General features: G+C 45.0%; 1 protein-coding gene across 1 annotated transcript in view; it reads left to right on the top strand.

Moving 5' to 3' along the window:
* Positions 1-18613, top strand: part of KCNQ3 (potassium voltage-gated channel subfamily Q member 3) — a 285935-nt gene that overhangs the window by 258045 nt on the left and 9277 nt on the right. Inside the window, exons 10-11 of the mRNA XM_060115789.1 lie at positions 16742-16944; positions 17858-17960. Coding sequence (XP_059971772.1) covers positions 16742-16944; positions 17858-17960 — 306 coding nt within the window. The remainder of the gene's footprint in view (positions 1-16741; positions 16945-17857; positions 17961-18613) is intronic.

Raw genomic sequence — 18613 nt, 5'->3', positions numbered from 1 at the left:
TTTTGATCCTCACTCGGCTGAACCTGTGAATGCGGAACCTGCAGATATGGAAAGCCACCTGCATTTATAAATAGAAATAATTATAAATGTAAATATACATTATGTATATAATATAGATTTAAAGTATTATTGTTGACAAACTACTTGTAAAGCCTCTCAGTCAATCTCCTGGACACCAATCAGCTGTTGTCCTTCTAGAGCTGACAGATTGGTCAGAGGAGGTGGTGGCACCCTGGACCATCTGTATGGGAACCACTTAATCCTGCCTGGAAGGAACAGACAGCACCAGTTAACTCACAGACAAAGACACAGTTTGGACTTTCTCCCTCCTTTATGCAGACTTTCAAGTGGAAGGAGCATTTCTTGCTTGGAACCAGTCCGGACTCTAGGGGGCATTTGGGGAGATTGTAAAGGGGGGCTGACCACTGACAATGACAGTGTCAGGAGACATTTGCTAGAGGACCTGCAGCAGCTCATGTCTCACAGAGGCAGAGCGGGAAGACGCCTCAGAGATCCTCCTCTGGATGCTTTTACAGAAATGAGTCCCCCCAAGAGGGCAGGCTCACCCCAAGTTACAGAAATCATGAGCTCGGGGGGTTACGTGATCTCAGGACTCCCCATGGAGTTCTCGTTCCCCCTCATCTCATGACTCATGGGGTTTTAAATCATGCAGGTGTTGACATTGCAAGTGAAATACTGCATTGACCTTTATATCCTTTTCTATGGAGACAGGAACAGAATTTAGCCAAATTGGAATGTATGTGCAAAATACCGCTGTGCACTGGACTAGGCACTTTGGTTTAATTTGGGCTTAGATAGATGCATTTTGCAGCTTCGCTGGGCATGCTTTTCCAGTTGCTGAAAATGAGCTCTCTGAAATCTGCTCATCAACTTATTCATGCCTCTGTCAAGAACTCTCCACTCTGCCAGGGGTACATACAGAGGGAAAGGACATTCCATGATTTCTTGGGGTTAGAGTCGCTGGGTGTTTTCTGGCTCATCCTCTTCAGGAAGAGCTAGGTCAGTTACATAAGCCACTCAGCCTCCCTCATCCAGGCTCAGGGTGCAGCACTTTTGATTTGAACAACAAATAGGTTTGGCTGATGGATTGGCAGGTGAGATGGCAGGTGTGATTGTAGGCGTGAAGCTTGGAGGTGGTGCCAGAGATCTGGAGGAAGGATGGGTGAATTGTCGACAGAGGAATCAATTCTTTTACCTAAGAAGGCAGGGAGCAAGGAGACCAGAGAATGGTCAGCAATGTACATGTACATTAGATGAATACTTACTGGTATACCATTAGCTTCTTCAACAGGCTGCCAGCTAACTGGTGTTTCTATCTTACTTTATTATTATTTCTAAATAGCCAGAATCAGATTTGGAGTTCATCTTTTTGACACCTTCTAACACAGGTGGCCCACACATCTGTTTGCCAGCCCAAGGAAAGAGTTATATCCTCTTTAACTTAACAGCTCCTGGTTCTCTGTTGGGATAAGAAAGGAACATTTTAGTCAGCTTGTTGGAAAGAGCTCATACGTGTAGTTTCTTATAAAGCTAGTGCGTGTTCCCACCACCCTCCGCAAAGGGTCATGAGAGCTGAGCTTCTTTGGTCCCAAGGATGGGACTGTCTTGACTGATTTGCTTTTATGCAGGTTTGTTTGAGGAACAGAAGCCCCCTGACTTCCTACAATGGCTGGGAGGTTGGCTTTGATCACTGTATGCTTCCTTCTTGGGATCTATAACTCTGAGAAGGAAGAGAGCCAACTTCCGTTGTGGGCTTGGGAGGGGCTGAGCAGTTTCCATAGATCGTCTTAATTAATTCTTGTAAAGATGGAGACAGTTGACAACCCACCACCTCACCCCTTCTCACCTAGTTTAGATGCCCCACTCATGGTGCCCTTAAGTAGGACTCAGCACTTCCCCTAAGGAAGCATTTACTTTATTCTTTTTATTTAAATAAATTTATTTATTCATTTATTTTTGGCTGCATTGGGTCTTCGTTGCTACGTGCGGGCTTTTCTCTAGTTGTGGCATGCAGGGGCTACTCTTCGTTGCAGTGCGCGGGCTTCTCATTGCGGTGACTTCTCTTGTTGTGGAGCATGGGCCCTAGAGTACGTGGGCTTCAGTAGTTGTGGCTCGTGGGCTCAGTAGTTGTGGCTCGCAGACTCTACAGCACAGGCTCGGTAGTTGTGGCACACGGGCTTAGTTGCTCTGCGGCATGCGGGATCTTCCCCGACCAGGGCTTGAACCCGTGTCCCCTGCATTGGCAGGTGGATTCTTAACCACTATGCCACCAGGGACGTCCAGCATTTACTTTATATACAGTAAAAACTTAAAATTCCCTCTTCCTCTCCACCCCATGAGTTTGATAGGGCTAACACTGTGCCTGAAATGTAGGATGTACTCCATAAATTTGCTGAATGTATAAATAAATGATTCAATGAAAGAGATATTGTACAATCATTTTCCTTAGGAGGAAATTGAACTCAAGCGTTTATGTAACTTACACCTAAGCCAAGGACAGAAATAGCCAAGATGAGGATTTCAGATATAGGTCTGTCTGACTGTATCAGACCATACAGGCTGAGTCCCACCACAGCACAGGTGGTCGTCATGCCCTCTTTGTCCTCCAGGAGAAAAGATGAGGTCAGTTAATCTCGCAGACTCTTGATCCTGGCACGTGTTCTCTCTCGTCTAGGAACTCTTACCTCTTTGTTCCGCTTGCTCCTTCACTTCATTGAGACTCTGCCAAGTGTCACCTCCTGAAATAGACCCTCCTTGCCTCTCCACCACACCCCAGTCTCTACCCCTTGACCCTGCTTCAGTTTCCTTGTTAGCACTGATGGTTACCTAATAGATGATGCATTTGTTTCTTGTCTGCCTTCTCCACTAGATCACATGCCTCCAAGGGGCTAGACTGTCTGTTTTGCTCACTGCTTTTCTCTAGCACCTGAAACAGTGCCTAGAACAGAACCTGGCATGTGGTTGGCTTTAAGTAGATATTAATTTACTGAAAAAGTGGGTGGATGGATAAATGGATGGATGGATGGACAAACTCTTTATTCCCCAAGTGTCAGAAACCCAACTTAAAGTACCTTGGGCTCAGAAGGAAATACAGTGGCTTTCATAGTCACCCATCAGCGAGGATGGAAACCCCTGGGCGGGAAACAAGGAACAAGACCCTTCCAGAATCTCTCTCTTCAACTCTTGTCTCTGCTTCTCTTTTTGGTTCCACTGTCTCAGCTGACTTTCTCCATACTGATAAGACTGGATGTTAGCAGCCCCAGGATCATCACATATTTTTTTCCTCTTCTGTCCACCTGTTCTTCACCCAATTCTAGTTTGAAAGGTCCCAGGGAAGCATTTAGATTGGCCCAATTTGGGTCACATGGTCACACTTTGGTCTCTGTGGCTCAGAGAGTAAGAGGTTAGTAACAGTGACCAAACTCTAGGTCATGTTTCCACCAGTTAGGGTGGGTGGGTGTAGGTTCAAGATACTGTGTTTGGCAGCCCCCATTAGAGTCACTTGGTTGAAGTTGGGAGATCTGTTCTCCAATAGAATAGGGTTCTTTTTCCCAAACAATAGGGGGTGACACGTAGAGCAGACAAACATGATAGATGCCCATGACAGGCATAAATTCTACTCATAACTTTTCAAATTCCTAAAAATAATATTGCATTAAAGAACATCAACACTAAAACATACTGAGCCTCGTTTATTTTATAGAATATACCAGAGAAGACTTCGGTATTTTGTGTTAGGGATGTCATTTTGAACATCAATTATAACTATTCAGTAGACGTGCAGCAGTGCTGATAATTAGGTTTTTGATAGAAACCAGCATTATTTTTTTAACATCTTTATTGGAGTATAATTGCTTTGCAATGGTGTGTTAGTTTCTGCTTTATACAAAGTGAATCAACTATACATACAAGCAGCTTATGCAGCTCAATATCAAAAAAACAACCCAATCCAAAAATGGGCAGAGGACCTAAGTAGACGTTTCTCCAAAGAAGACATACAGATTGCCAACAAACACATGAAAGGATGCTCAACATCACTAATCATTAGAGAAATGCAAATCAAAGATATCACCTCACACCAGTCAGAATGGCCATCATCAAAAAATCTACAAACAATAAATGCTGGAGAGGGTGTGGAGAAAAGGGAACCCTCTTGCACTGCTGCTGGGAATGTAAATTGATACAGCCACTATGGAGAACAGTATGGAAGTTCCTTAAAAAACTAAAAATAAGAAACCAGCATTTTTTTCATTTGCAGAACAGGTAACTGTGTTGACGATAACTGCTTGCCTGGGCCCAATTGCTCACTTTGTGTTTTCAAACGATTCAATATGAACAGCAGCCTTCAGGTTTCTTCTCCTCTGTATCAGTCTTTGGAGAGGGAAGAAATTTGTCCCATGCATCTTTATCTCCTATCTCATTATTATGTCCTTCCCATTGCAAACCTGTCAACCTTAGTAAAAGATCATTCTTTGGATCAAAGAATTGAAGTTATGATAACCTTTATTTATAAAGAATGCCTCCTGTTTGCCAGCTACAGTTCTAAGCACATCTAGCCCCTCCTAGCCATCCCAGAAGGTAGGTAGTATTTTTAATCTCCATTTTACAGATGAGAAAACTGAGTTTCAATGAGGTAAGTGACTTGCACAAGGGCCATACAGCTAATAAAGTAGCAAGGGCAGGACTTGGATCCAGCTGGTCTGGCTCCATAGTTCATGGTCCCAACCACTCTGCTGGTCCTCACAGTTGCTGGGAACCGTCACATAATCAGTCACTGCAGGTGTCCCCTTTTGTGTGTTGTTTTCTCCTACGCTTTCTTGGCTTGCGTAGCTGGAGTCCCAGCCATGCGAGGAGGCTGTGCAGGCAGGGAAAGGCACAGACCCAGAGTCTTCTATGGCATCAAGGAGTGTTTAGTCAGACCTTGTAATTCACATTATTCCTTCTCCCTGTGATGTCAGCCACATGAATTTCATCTCACAGTGTGATGGATGATGTTGGCAATAAATCTTCCATGCCCTAGAATCAATGACTATTAAAGGTGTACAAGAATTTAGAGATCAATTAATCTAATCCCCCAATTTTACTGATGAGAAAATTATTACCCAGAGCAAAATAAGAGCCTTGGACACAATCCCATAGCTATATGTATTTTCTCCTGCCATCCAGACCCTGCAGCACTGCTCCCAGGCTGCAGAGTAACTGAGATTTGGACCAGTTTTAATCTCAGAGTGATCCCTGGCATGTCCTAAGGACTTAGTCTCAATTTTTTTTTAATACTGGGGGTTGCCTATTTATAACACCCCTTTCTCTCTGAATTATGAACTAATTGAGACATAGACAGAGGAGACCGGAAAGGATCGAAATACAGGCTACATTTGCTGGATGAAGCAGGGTTGTCTCTGGGGCAGCAGTGAGCTTTGTAACACTCCAAGTTAAGTCTGGCCTTGGGACCAGCACATGTGCAGAGCAGAGGCTCTCCCAGCCAGCCACCTGGGACCATGGCCTATCTGACCCTGTGGGTCACTGAGAGCAGGAGAGAGAGACCATTCTCTCCTTGACCTTGAATACAGTGCTGACCTTTAGTATGGAAGCCTACCCAATCAAGAACATGGGCCCAGTGGCAATTACACACTCAGTATAACCCAATCAGGTAACTCACCTCCTGCCATGGGGAAAAGCCAGTAGAAGGCTAGAGGTTTATTAGTTCTTCTAAGAGTGTGGAAATTCCATTTTTATGATGTTGCCAAAAATACTGGAAAGGGTGGTTCCCCTCGCTACCGACCAGCACATCATTCCTTAGCACACGAGGATGCGTCACATTCCCTGACTTGTCTCCATCCGTCTGAAGACAGTGCACGTGTATCCACTAAGCCCTCATTGTCTGCTGTGTTAGTTTCCTGCGGCCGCCACAGCAAATTATCACAAGCTGGGTGACTGAAATCAACAGAAAGGTATTCTCTCACTGTTCTGGAGGCTGGACATCCAAACTTAACGTGTCATCAGGCCGTGCTCCTCGGAAGGCTCTGGGGAGAATCCTTCCGTGCTTTTTCCTCACGTGTGGTGGTTGCTGGTACTCCTTGGCATCCCTTGACCTTGTAACCCATCACCTCCATTCTCTGCCTCCATCTACACATAGGCTTCTTCCTTCTGGGTCTGTTCATGTCTCTGTATCCAAACCTCCCTCTCCTTTCACTTACAAAGACATTACTCATTGAATTAAGTGCCCACCCTGCTCCAGTAGGAGTTTATCTTAACTTGAGTACATCGGCCAAGACTCTATGTCCAGGTAAGGTCACAGTCACAGGTATCAGATGAGGGCTTGAACGTAGCTTTTGTAGGGGGACATTCAACTGTCTACATTTGCAGAAGGTAAATGTGATGGATCTTCATGTGGTGGGAAGCTGTCTGAGCAGACCTAGAATATGTGATTTTGAGATGGACGTTTATGAGAGCTAGATTTCAGTGTCCCCCATGCAAAGGAAGGTGCCAGGGCTCAGCAAGGGGAAACAACACTCACAGGGGATGAGATCTGATCCTATGTGTGCCCGGCTCCCTCCAGATCTATGGTCCTCTCTCCTCTTAAACAAGGGACCAGAAATAACCAGGTGGTAGAATTAGGAGACAGTCATAGCAATAGGGGCTGAGACAGGCTCCAGAGTTAAGACTATCAGACTTCAAAAACTGGCGGCTCTGCTTATTAGCTGTGTGATCTTGAGCAACTTATGCAACCTCTCTGTGTCCTCATGTCCTTATATGTGGAAGGGGATAATAATAGTCCTAACCTCATAGGCTGCTTGGAATGACGCCTGTGGTCCAGCAGGAGTAAATGCTCACTAGAGATTAGTTCTGCTCATTTGGTATATTATTCATCCATGAGATTTGGAAACATGGGAAAAATCATTCTTTTAGGAAACCAACACAGAAAAATATATAGTTTCTCACTCTTGCATCAATGTGTGAGTCTGCATGTCCCCGGAGCACCAGCTGCAAGTGTTCTGGAATCGTGCTCATAGATCTCCAGACATACTGGATCAGAGGAAACAAGTAGATCCTGGAGCTCAGCAGAGCTAACTTTGCAAACCTGTCCAGATGAGAGTGAACCAGATCAATATATCAGGGTTATTTTAAAATCACAGTGTTCTTCCTACAGCCCAGGAGTCAGTCCTATCATGACCCTACCTCCTGGTCCCTGCTTTATCCACCGTTTCCCTTCCTCAGCCCAGACAATCCATTAGGAACCACCAGCCCCCTGGCCCTCGGCTGCCTCATTGCTAGAAGGCAGAAGTCAGACCAAGGGATTCTTAAGCCATTTCCTGTGTGTTGTGAGCTTGTGGCCACAGTAGCAGAATTGGTCCCGCATTGTTTTGCCACATTAGATAATGTGAGTTACAGGCCACTTGGAAGGTTTTGTGTGTGTGTGTGATATGCGGGCCTCTCACTGTTGCGGCCTCTCCCATTGCGGAGCTCAGGCTCCGGACGCACAGGCTCAGCGGCCATGGCTCACGGGCCCAGCCACTCCGCGGCATGTCAGATCCTCCCAGACCGGGACACGAACCCGTGTCCCCTGCATTGGCAGGCAGACTCAACCACTGCGCCACCAGGGAAGCCCCTGGGAAGATTTTTTGACAGTATGATTTGGGCCCATTGCCAAACCTTTGTGCCTCAGTTTTCTCATCTATATAATGGTTATAGTAAGAATACCTACCTCCTAGGGCTATTGTAAGGATTAGGTGTGAATAGAGCCTTAACCTGGCAAATACTACATAAGGTTTGCTTTTATTTTTATTACTGTCATTATCCTGATTGACACCCACAGTTCTGGGTTTTCTGTGCCAAGGATCTTTTCCACACGCTGTAAGGCCAGCTTAGGAGTCAGATCAGCAGAGGTTTGAATCTTAGCTTGGCAATGGTTTTCCCCTCCCTTCCTTCCTTCCTTCCTTCTGTCTTTCCTTCCTTCCTTCCATAACCCAAACATTAAGAGCCCTGCTTTACCTCAGGCCCTAGAGATTCCCAGGGAATTGGGACTCACAGTGTAATGGGGAAAGCACTCACAGTCTGATGGGGGAGGTGAATATGTCAACCAAAAAAGAACAATGTAGTGTGGAGGGTGCTGGTATGGGGATATTACAGACACAGGAGTACAGAGAAGGAGAGCAGAGGAAGGGAAATCTAAGTTCTACCTGGAACAACACATCAGGAGAGGATCCCTGAGGCGCTTTCCTTTGACTTGACTGTTAAGGGCTGAGTGGCTCTACACGGGGCTGAGGTACGGATTAGGGCTCTAATTGTGTTCCTTCCCTCCTTCATTCTTTCATCCTTCAAACTAACAAGCATTGAGCCCCTAGGCCTGTAATCTTTCCATGGGCCATCTATTTCTGTATGAGAAATCCCTAGAAACGCCAACTCATCGGGTCAGTAAAGAACAGCATGCAGGGAAAAATGTGCAAAATGCCTAAATAAATGAGTCTTCATTTCTCTATAGAGGAATTTATATTGTAGCTAGAAACAAAGGATTTGAGTTCTCCTAGCTCTACCGTGAAGTACCAGGATGCTGACGACCACTCCATTTTCATTGTCATCTAATTCCCAATTAAGATTTCTCATTTTAATGAAAAACAAACATGGGCGAGATAGCAACTTTCATTCATAGTTTTTTTCTCAGAGAGAAAACAGGGCACCAAAGCTTCAAAGGTTTGGCACGTGGATGGTGATAGATTTTTATTCTCTCTATGCTTTCTCTGCCTTTTTCAGGGTAGGCCATGGTGCTAAAGGAGCCTTCTAAAAGGGGACTGCTGATCTTGTGTAAGCTCTACCTTTCCCATGTGTAAAGGTGGAAGGAAGAAAGAATGAAAAAGGGAAGGGACAAAATTAGGGCTTTAACTCCTGTAGGTGGGATTGGCTGCTCTGTGAGGGTTACCCAGCTTGTGCTCATTGAGCTGAACAAACAGAACAAGACAGATTGACCATTTCTTCAAAAGACTGTTCTGTTGGCTGCAGTCACACTGTACTCTTGGCTGCAGTCACACTGTACTCTTGGTTTATCCATCATCCAATTATCCATCATCCATCATCCATCCATCATCCGTCCATATGTCCATCCACCCATCCATCATCTATCACCCATCCATCATCCATCCATCTGTCCATCCACCCATCCATCATTCATAATACATCATCCATCATCCATCCATCCATCATCTATCATCCATCAACCATCCATCCATCCACCCATCCATCATCCATCATCCACCCATCATCATCCATCTGTTCATCCATCCATCCACCTATTCAATGAATATTTATTAAGACCCTCCTGTGGACCAGAAGCCCTTTTAGGGGATATAGCTATGAATAAGAAAGATAAGGTCCCCAACTATTTATTTGACAGGATGCCTCTCAGTCTTCTAAAAGTAACTTGTCCCAAGCTCAAATTTTGTTTTTTTGGGTTTTTTTTAAAAAAAACATATTTTTAGCTTATCTAGGACACACGTGTCCAACAAAGATAGCATAAGGAGGCAGAGAATATAGTCAAGTTGGTCCCAAGCAAAGTTGTTTACTAAGCACTATTTGCCTCTGATATTTTTTAACCTTACCTGTTGGGTTGTCTCCCTTCCAACTTCTCTCTGATATCACAGCCTCACTAACACCTCCTCCCCACGATCTCATCTTATTCTGTATCCTGGATGGGAAGGGCAAGAATTGTATTTAAAAGTACCACTCCTGAGGTTCTCTTTGTATTTTGTTCATATGAACACTTTTATGAGTTTTTAATATGCAAAAGTGGGCCCAAGAGCTGAGTGTGAGAGTAGAGAGAAAAGAGAGTTTAATTGAATTGGAAGTGAGAAGAATCTAGATTGGAACAGAGGATGACTCAACCCTGGAGGGAGTATCTAAGGAGGAGAAATGGGAAGGGAGAGGAGGATTCAGAATCCCGCAGGAAGGTATAACCACTGAGAAATTTTCCCAATGGAGAGAGTCTAAATGATTTTTTAATTTTAATGTTTTTAATTTTAAGTTTCTTAAACAAATTTTTACATGGTTCATTAGTCAAAATAATGTAGAGGCAAACCGTGAAACATCTTAGTACAACTTCCATCCCTGTCTACCCCATTCCACCCTCCCACCCCCCGTAAATAATCTTTTTCAGTTTTTAGGTATCTTTCCAGTGTTGCTTTAGCACATACAAACCAAAATTTATTTATATTTTTATATTCCAAATTCCAAAAGTATTTTAAGAGTGATGTCTAATATTCAACTTCAGTTGTTTGAGTTGTGAGGCAAATCCTCACCATTTACTCAAATCCGCTTCACACCACAGTCTTGTATCAAGTGTGTATGTGTGTGGTTGTATGTGTGTGAAGACAAGGGACTGCCAAACTCAACTTCTGATTTCTTCTCCAAACCTGTTTTGCTCCTTTTGCTCAACTGAAAAAAAAAATGGCATCACTGTAAAAAAAAATCGTGTCCCCACCCACCCATTTGTGTAGCCAGAAACCCAGGAGTGGTGCCCTACCTCCCTCTTGCCCTCATGGCCACATAGAATCCATCAAGGAAGACTGTTGTGGTTCTTCTCCAGAATAAATATCCAAGGGCTGGTCTCCTCCTTCCCACTGCAGTCACCCAAGTCCAAGCCACCAGCTTAGGAAACTTCAGTAGCATCTTCTTTGGTCTTTCATTGTTTCCTTGCTTTCCTCCAATCCATTCTCCATGGAGCAGCCACGGTGTTCCCTGTATAAAAAAAAAAATTATTGCGGTAACATACACATAAAAGGTACTGTCTTAACCATTTTTAAGTGTACATTTCAGTACTGTTAAATATATTCATATGGTTGCGCAACCAATCTCCTGCACGTCTTTGTCTTATAAAACTGAAACTCTGCACCCATTAAACACCAGCTCCTCGTTTCCTCCTCCCTCCAGCCCCTGAAAACCACCATTCAACTTCCTGTTTCTGCAGGTTTGACTACTTTAGACACCTCATATGAGTATAATCATACAGCATTTGTCTTTTTGTGACTGGCTTATTTCACTGAGCATAATATCCTCGAGGTTCATCCCTGTTGTAGCACGTGTCAGAATATCCTTCCTTTTTAAGGCTCCATTGTATGTTTATACTGCGTTTTTTTTAATTCATTCATTCTTCCATCCATGGACATTTGGGTGGTTTCCGCCTTTTGGCTATTGTGAACAGTGCTGCTATGAACATGTGAATTCTTTTTAAAAGCAAAGTTGATATCCTCTTTCCTTCTTAAAACTCTTTGGGTGTCTCCAGGTAGACCTAGAATAAAATAGAAATTCCTATTTTCCTCTTCCTATTTTCGAATTCTATTTCTAAAAATCCCTGACCGACCTGGCCTCTGATCCCATCTTGCCCTTTGTCCCCCGTTCCCGTATCTTTGGTCCCGTGTGCTCCCTTCAGGGGCACAAACCAGTCCTCACACCCTTTGCACCCACGTGCGAGTCTTCTGCCTGGAGAGCTCTCACTCCTTTTCTCTGAAGTCTTGCTTCTTCTTACTCTTCCAGTCTCAACTTCCATGTCTGGAGCACCATCATTTTGAACCTGAACCACTGAAACTGGTTCTCTAATTGTTCTTCTCATCCACCCCAGAGGCCTTCCCTGGCCACCCTACCTAGGGTGACCGCCTGATATTCTCTGTTACTGCGCTCTCTTTGTTTCCTGGTGTTGACTGAAAAAAGTGAACAACCTAAAAGTTCAGAATTACTTTTTATTTGGCAGACTTTCTGAGGACTTAAGCCCTGGATGCAGCCTCTCAGATCGCTCTGAGGGACCGTTCCAAAGCGCATCCAGGATATATAGGAGTTTCTGCCACAAAGACCAGGTGGTCAGAACATCGAAAGTTTACTGTTCATTAAAGAAAACCAGGTATCTCAGGTTAAGGAATTTAGCACTTTCCTATGTATGGGAAGATGCAAAAGTCTGGGCTCATTGAAATCATTCCATTGATAGGCACCTCAGCTCTCTAGGGCCAGTATCTGGTACTTTCTCATCCTGAATCCCCTCAGAGTGCACCTTGGGGGGCATCGTGTTTCTATCCTGAGTTCCCTCAGTGTTCACCTTTGGGGCAGCTGTAATGTGATGGCTTGATGGCTGCAACATCCTTTGTTTACTGATCTGACAGGCAACATTTTCTTCATTGACACTGGTCAGATTTCCAACAATATATATATCTCTTTGCCTATTGTGTGATTTCTTGACCTTATTGTAAGCTCACTGGAGGCTGTAAACCATGTCTATTTTAGTCACAACTATTACCTTAGCAAGTTACTAAAAGCCTAGCATTTTCAAAGTGTAGAACACATTTTTGTGGAATAAATACATAACATTAGCTCTATTTTACAGGTGAAAAAAACGCGTAATCAGAAAGAGTTAACGCCTTACCCAAGTTAAAAAATATTAACTGCAGGGCAGTGATTTGAACCCAATTCTCTCCTCCCAAAGGCAACACTCTTTCCACTCTACAGCACATCCTCCCTCAGCTGAAGTTGGGTTCATTTTCTTAATCAGAAGATCAAATATTATTATTCCTTCCTTCTTTCACCCAACATCATAACAGTGTTTTCAGTGCTTATTATGTGCCAGGCACTGTGTTAGATGCTGGATCATTAGACAAAGTACAGTTTCTGAACAAATAGCTTTTGGTTTCTTATGCTCAGCTCCATTGACTTTTTGGGTGGGATAAGTTTTTGCTGTGGGGCTACCCTGTGTGCACTGTAGGAAGTTTAGCAGCATCCCTGGCCTTGACCCACTAGAAGCCAGTAGCACTCTCCAAGTTATGTCAATCAAGGGCAATTCCAGACGTTGCCAAATGTCCACTGGGGGCAAAATGAGAGAGAGAGAGAGTCCCTCAAAAGTCAGAGATTTCATTATGGTGGCCAAGTGCCATGGTTGAGAAAAGTCTTTAAGAAAGCACAGTGAATGGATATCTAATTGGACCAAGAGTGGAAGTGTGCCTTGGGACTGATATTTGGACGAAGTTTCAGACAAAAAGTCGGTCTTTTGGATAAAAGAAGGGATGAAGGTTTTCCTAGATACAGGTCACCACTTGTGCCAAGGCTGGGAAGTGTGAAATCAGGGAACTGCATGGAGTTTAACACAACTTAGAGTTCCCTGGGGCGGGAGCCCAGGGCAGGGACTGAACAACTTTGCCAGGAAAGAACAGCCTTGATTTTACTTTTGCCATCTTTAGTCTCTATTTCCAGTTTTCCCAATTCATGTTTGGAAATCATTTGTCTGCACTTAACAAATCAGGGACCCCGGCTTTGCAAGGGAATCTGTTGTCAGCTTCAAGGAGAGCTTTTCTCACGAGACCTGGCATAGCCTCCAAACACATGGCCTGAATCATGCACTAGAAATCCATACGGAGAAGGGCAGAGATGGGTTTTGAGTTTCAAGGATGAACTTTGCCTTGCATTTGATTATCCTTTGGGGTCTTGGATTTCAGGCAACACAATTAAGAAGTAAGCTGATCACCCACTCTGCTGGAGAAAGAATTCCATAAGCCTCTTAGGCTCCGTGGCCATAATTCAGAACCGAGATTTCTGACCTGTGCCCGACGCATCTGGATTCCTAATGCTGTCAGAATCCATCTCTCACAAAACAATCTCTGTGACCAATGGGGTATTAAGTGAACATAGCCAAAGCAATTCAGACTGTTAGAAGTTGCAGTGAAACATTTAAATGCCAAACAAGCGAATCCTAAATCCCAGCAGAGATAGAACCAAGAGAGTTCTTTCATTATCTGATAGTCAGCAGTTATCCTGAGATTTCAAATCAGGACAAAGTGGCTGCCATTACTTTTTTTACTTTTGTCTTGCTTAGTTTAAAATTAAGCTTCTCATATACTTATCTCCTGCCGAGGTCAAGTTCTGTGACAGTGGTGAGTGTTTGAGACTAGCATTAAGAAGAAGTACTGTAAAATAATACATAAATCCTGAGAACTCATCTCAGTTCATTAAAAAAAAAAACACAATTTTTTGTGGCTCAGGAAATTCTATCCATCCTTTTCACACATGTCGTTAGCTTTCTACTGCTTCTGTAGGAAGAGGATTATTTACCGAGATAATGGTGAGAGCCAGCATTTATTGAAAGCTTCTCACATCCTCATCCCAGACAGTCAGCTAAGCACTTTACACGTATTCCCTCACTTAACCCTTCCACAACCACATGTAACATGGGCTGGTCCTCATCATTGTGCCCGTGAAGAAGCTGAGGGCCAGACGGCATGAGTTCTGTGTCCTAGGTTACATGTTTTTTAGGACGTTTCCCCTCAGGCCAGTTTTGCCCCAAAGTCCTGACCATGAGGCTGTGCTGAGCAAGGCTGTGGGGTGGGTTCAGAGATAACCAGGCAGAGTCCTTTCTTTGCCAGGACTACACAGTCAAGTGGAGCGGGCGGGTGCAGGAATGTACAGCCTCTACCCTGTGTACTAAACACGGAGACGGAGAAAAACACAGCCTGTCTTTGGAGCAGATGGGGAGACCTTCATTTCCAAGAGGGGACCCTTGGGCAGTTTTAAAGGGCAGATGGGAATGAGGTCAACCGAGAAGGCAAGACAGGGCATGGCTGAGGGCACCACGGCATGCAGGAGGGGACTTGGGGTGAGCAAGGGGCTTGGTACGGATGGAATGATGGATCTGCTTGGCGGTATAGCAAGACAGGTAGGCAGGGGCCAGGAAGAAGAGGGCCTGAGAAGTGACTGACCTAAAGTCCCCTTTTTCCTTAGCTCATGGCTAGGAAAGGCTTCTCTGTGTGTTCAGTTGACTTCCTGCCTTGTTCAGTATTTTTAGCCCCTGGGCCCTGATTTATTTTCATTAGTCATTTACCTAGTACTGGTCAGGAAACCACTCTGAAAACTTTGACCAGCTCAGGAAAGATGGAGTCATTTGAGTACTAGAATTTCTCTGAATCTACTCTGGGCATGTACATGTATTCATGTAACAATGCCGGGCAAGAGAGAACAGTCCAGAAGGAGTCAGGTGTAACAATTACTCATCCACTTGTTCTTTCATTCATTAATCAAATCTTCTTAGTGCCTTCTCTATGCCAGGCTGAAGACAAGAAGCATTACAGACATTATCATATGTAATGCTCCCCAAATCTCTCCTAAGCAAAGTGTTGTTAGGCCCACTTAACCGATGAGGACCCGGTGCTCAGGGAGCATAAGGCACCTGCTCAGCACGAGGTGCTCCCACCTCTGCAGCTCCAACGCCAGGACCTCCTCACCACCCCAAGCCACAAAGATGGCAGCAGCTCCTGGCACAAAGCACGTGGCTGTCATAACCAGACGCAGACTTTAGAAATACTCAGTTATCTCAGGCTGATGCAAAGCTGACTTGACCACTCATATTCGTATTCATTTGTTCACTCATTTCTCCCACAAGTACATGCACACCTGCTGGGTACCAAGCCCCGGGTGGGTGATGGAGAGAACGCGGCTGAGCTGAGTGTATTGATGTGTGAAACAAGCACTGTGGGTGTCTCTGGTCTGTACCACACAAAAGGACTTTCCTCCTGTGCCCACTCAGGTGAGGGGCAGAGACTAAGAAACAGAGGGAGAAATTACTATTTATAGAGCACCTACTGTATCCCAGGCTCCATGCCAAATCCTTGACAGGCATGATCCCACTGCAACCAAGTGAAGTGGGATGTGCTTATCCCTATTTTAAAGATGAGGTAACGGAGTCTGGTTAAGGTCACAGATTTGCCCAAGGACACCTAGATGGTTTCTGCACCGGGGCAACTTTCTGTTGGACTCATTAACTGTTTTTTTGTGCCAAGAAGACTTCTGGCAGCACGCTGAAGTCCAGGGACCCTTTCTCAGAATAACAACTTTGAATCCATAAATAAAAGGCAGACAGTTACAAAAGAAACTGATTATGTTGAAATGTAATTACCAACGTATTTAAACTTTTGAGATGCAGTCGTATACGTGCTTCTTTGTGATGAATCTAATGGCATGATGTAGTGAAAGGTTGAATACTCCCATAATTTCAAAGCAGTGACGAGCATGGCAATACCTGGAGATAACAGGATATAAAATGACCTGTGATTTCTGTTGTGGAAAGTGGCTGGGGCATTGAGGATATCACTGGAGTTTATTCATACATTCATAATTGAAAGACATGCTAATTTTCAGTTTGAGATTAGTGAATTAAAATCTAATTAGTAAATTAAAAATGCAGTGTTTTTCCCATCCAAGCTCATGCACCTCCCCCAAAGTTCTGTCCATGGTGGGGTGTCACCAGGTTAGGGTACTTGCTTTATGTCATTTATGTCATTCAGTTCTGTTCAAGGAACACTTGATAAAGCTTTGCCTCTGTGAGTCACTATCTGGGCACCACGGAGTGGTACAAGGGAAGTTATTGATGCAGAGGACATGGGAGTGGAGGAGGAATGAAGCTTTGCTGCCTGCTACTACGGGCTGGCATTTTATATCCTGGATCTCGTTTAAGCTGCACTTAAGCATAGGAAGAAACTGAAATTCAGAGAAACGCGCCTGAGGTGTAATAGCTAGTCAGTTGCCAAGCTAGGATCTGAACCAAGCCCTGTCCCATTCCAAGCTGCTCAATCAGATTGAGCATTGGAGGCGCGAGTCCCGCTCCCACGTGGAGGAGGATGTGTGCGTCTCTATGGAGAGGGACGGGAAATTACGAAAGCCTGCACTCAAGGAGGAAAATTGTTCACTTTTGCTTATTTTGTAGCCAAAAGCTGGGTCTCTTGGATCGGGTTCGCCTTTCTAATCCTCGTGGTAGCAATACTAAAGGAAAGCTATTTACCCCTCTGAATGTAGATGCCATAGAAGAAAGTCCTTCTAAAGAACCAAAGCCTGTTGGCTCAAACAATAAAGAGCGTTTCCGCACCGCCTTCCGCATGAAAGCATACGCTTTCTGGCAGAGCTCTGAAGGTAACGCCCTTCCTCTTCCTCATCCTGCCTCCTCCATGTCACCTCCTCCCACCCTCTTCCTTCCTCTCCTCCCTCCCTCCCTCCCTCCCTCCCTTCCTTCTCTGTGGAAGAACCCTGCAGTCTACAAAGTAGCCCTTTCCTACTGCCCTGAATCAGCTTCTCACTTGTCTTATCCTCAGCCCCTGGGCTGTGATAGGTCCCTGCCCTCACTCCAAGAGCAGAGGGCCCACGTTAGCTTTCTCCTGGGCCAGGGTCACCACATGTGTCTGCACATCCCCTCCAGGGAGCCTTGGGACATTCCGCCATGGATCCTAAGGGTGGCCCTGATGAGTGCATTGCCATGGAGGTCACCTTGAAGGATGGAAAGGGGCCAGGTGCAGAGTGATCTGGACACGTGGGGAACTCAACACCCCCAGGGGTGAGAAGAGGTGTTGGAAAAGTGCCCCATGGGGGCTGTAGGAGCAACACATCTGTGTGCCCCTTTCACTTATGAAAAGGGAAGATGAGTAGGGCTCAGAAAGTGACCACCACCAAGTCAAGGTCACAAGGATCATGACTGACAGAGCAAGAATCTAAACCCGGGTCTGCCTGATAAACACCCACGTGTGTCCCTTTGCTGCCTCCAAAGGGCCACTCTGGAACCCTGGAATTCACATCACCGCCATCCTAGCCTTCTCCCCCAGCAACAGTCCTGACTTACGGGCACCTCTGACTCAGACTTCTGGATAACGGAAGGGAAATTAGGAGAAAGTCTGAATGACGGAATGACATCACAACGGGAGCACGCATTGGGGTTTCTGAAATGGGAATGGAGATTCAGGAGGTTGAGTTTGGATGGCTCTGACCGAACCAGGTCCCTGAGCCTTTCCGAGTACCGTGGCCTGCCGCTGATATGTGTCTCCTTCCCTCTCAGATGCCGGGACGGCCGACCCCATAGCGGAGGACAGGGGCTACGGGAATGACTTCCTCATCGAAGACATGATCCCCACCCTGAAGGCCGCCATCCGAGCCGTCAGGTAACGCCCCCTCCTCCCTACCTGTGGGCCTCCCAAGGCCCCAGCTCAGCTCCCACAGGATGCGGTTTTGTAAAGTGCTCTTGGGCTCTGGGAAGGTGGGCAGAGGATCCCTCAAGTAACCCCTGAGTCAAGTCCAGAGACTATGTCAATTCTAAGGGAGCGGCTACAGTAGCAGGTCATCCTGGGAGGCTCTTGCTCTCCGTTTTATAAAAATGCTTCCACAGGCCCCTGACAGTGTTTCTGACTGTCACCCTCTTGTCTCGCTTTGGCCACCATTTATTTTAAAGGATGTTGGGGAGGCGCAGGTGTATTGACATGGAGTTTTCTTTTATAGGCTTCTTACGCAAAATAGCTTTTCTTCCGTCTGTCTTCATCCATCTAGTTCTTTTTTAATTAGCATTTTCAACAAGATAATCAAGGATAGGATTTTTTTGTCTGCTTCAGCCAAGACTGTAATTCACCCTGGCTATTTCTGTTTTGTTTTGAATTCCACAAGAAAATAAAAATATGCTACTACTTCAAGAAAACTTTGACCAGGATATGTGCTTATAAGCACTCTGCCATAGTGGCAGTGAATTCTAGAAACTAAGTCGGAGTCTCTGAGAACTAGTCGTGATATTTTCAGAAAATTCCCAGTCCAATAGATCAGGGAG

Source organism: Mesoplodon densirostris, chromosome 13 (assembly GCF_025265405.1).
Source record: "Mesoplodon densirostris isolate mMesDen1 chromosome 13, mMesDen1 primary haplotype, whole genome shotgun sequence".
NCBI lineage: Eukaryota > Metazoa > Chordata > Mammalia > Artiodactyla > Ziphiidae > Mesoplodon > Mesoplodon densirostris.
This window is presented reverse-complemented; position numbering and strand designations above follow the sequence as displayed.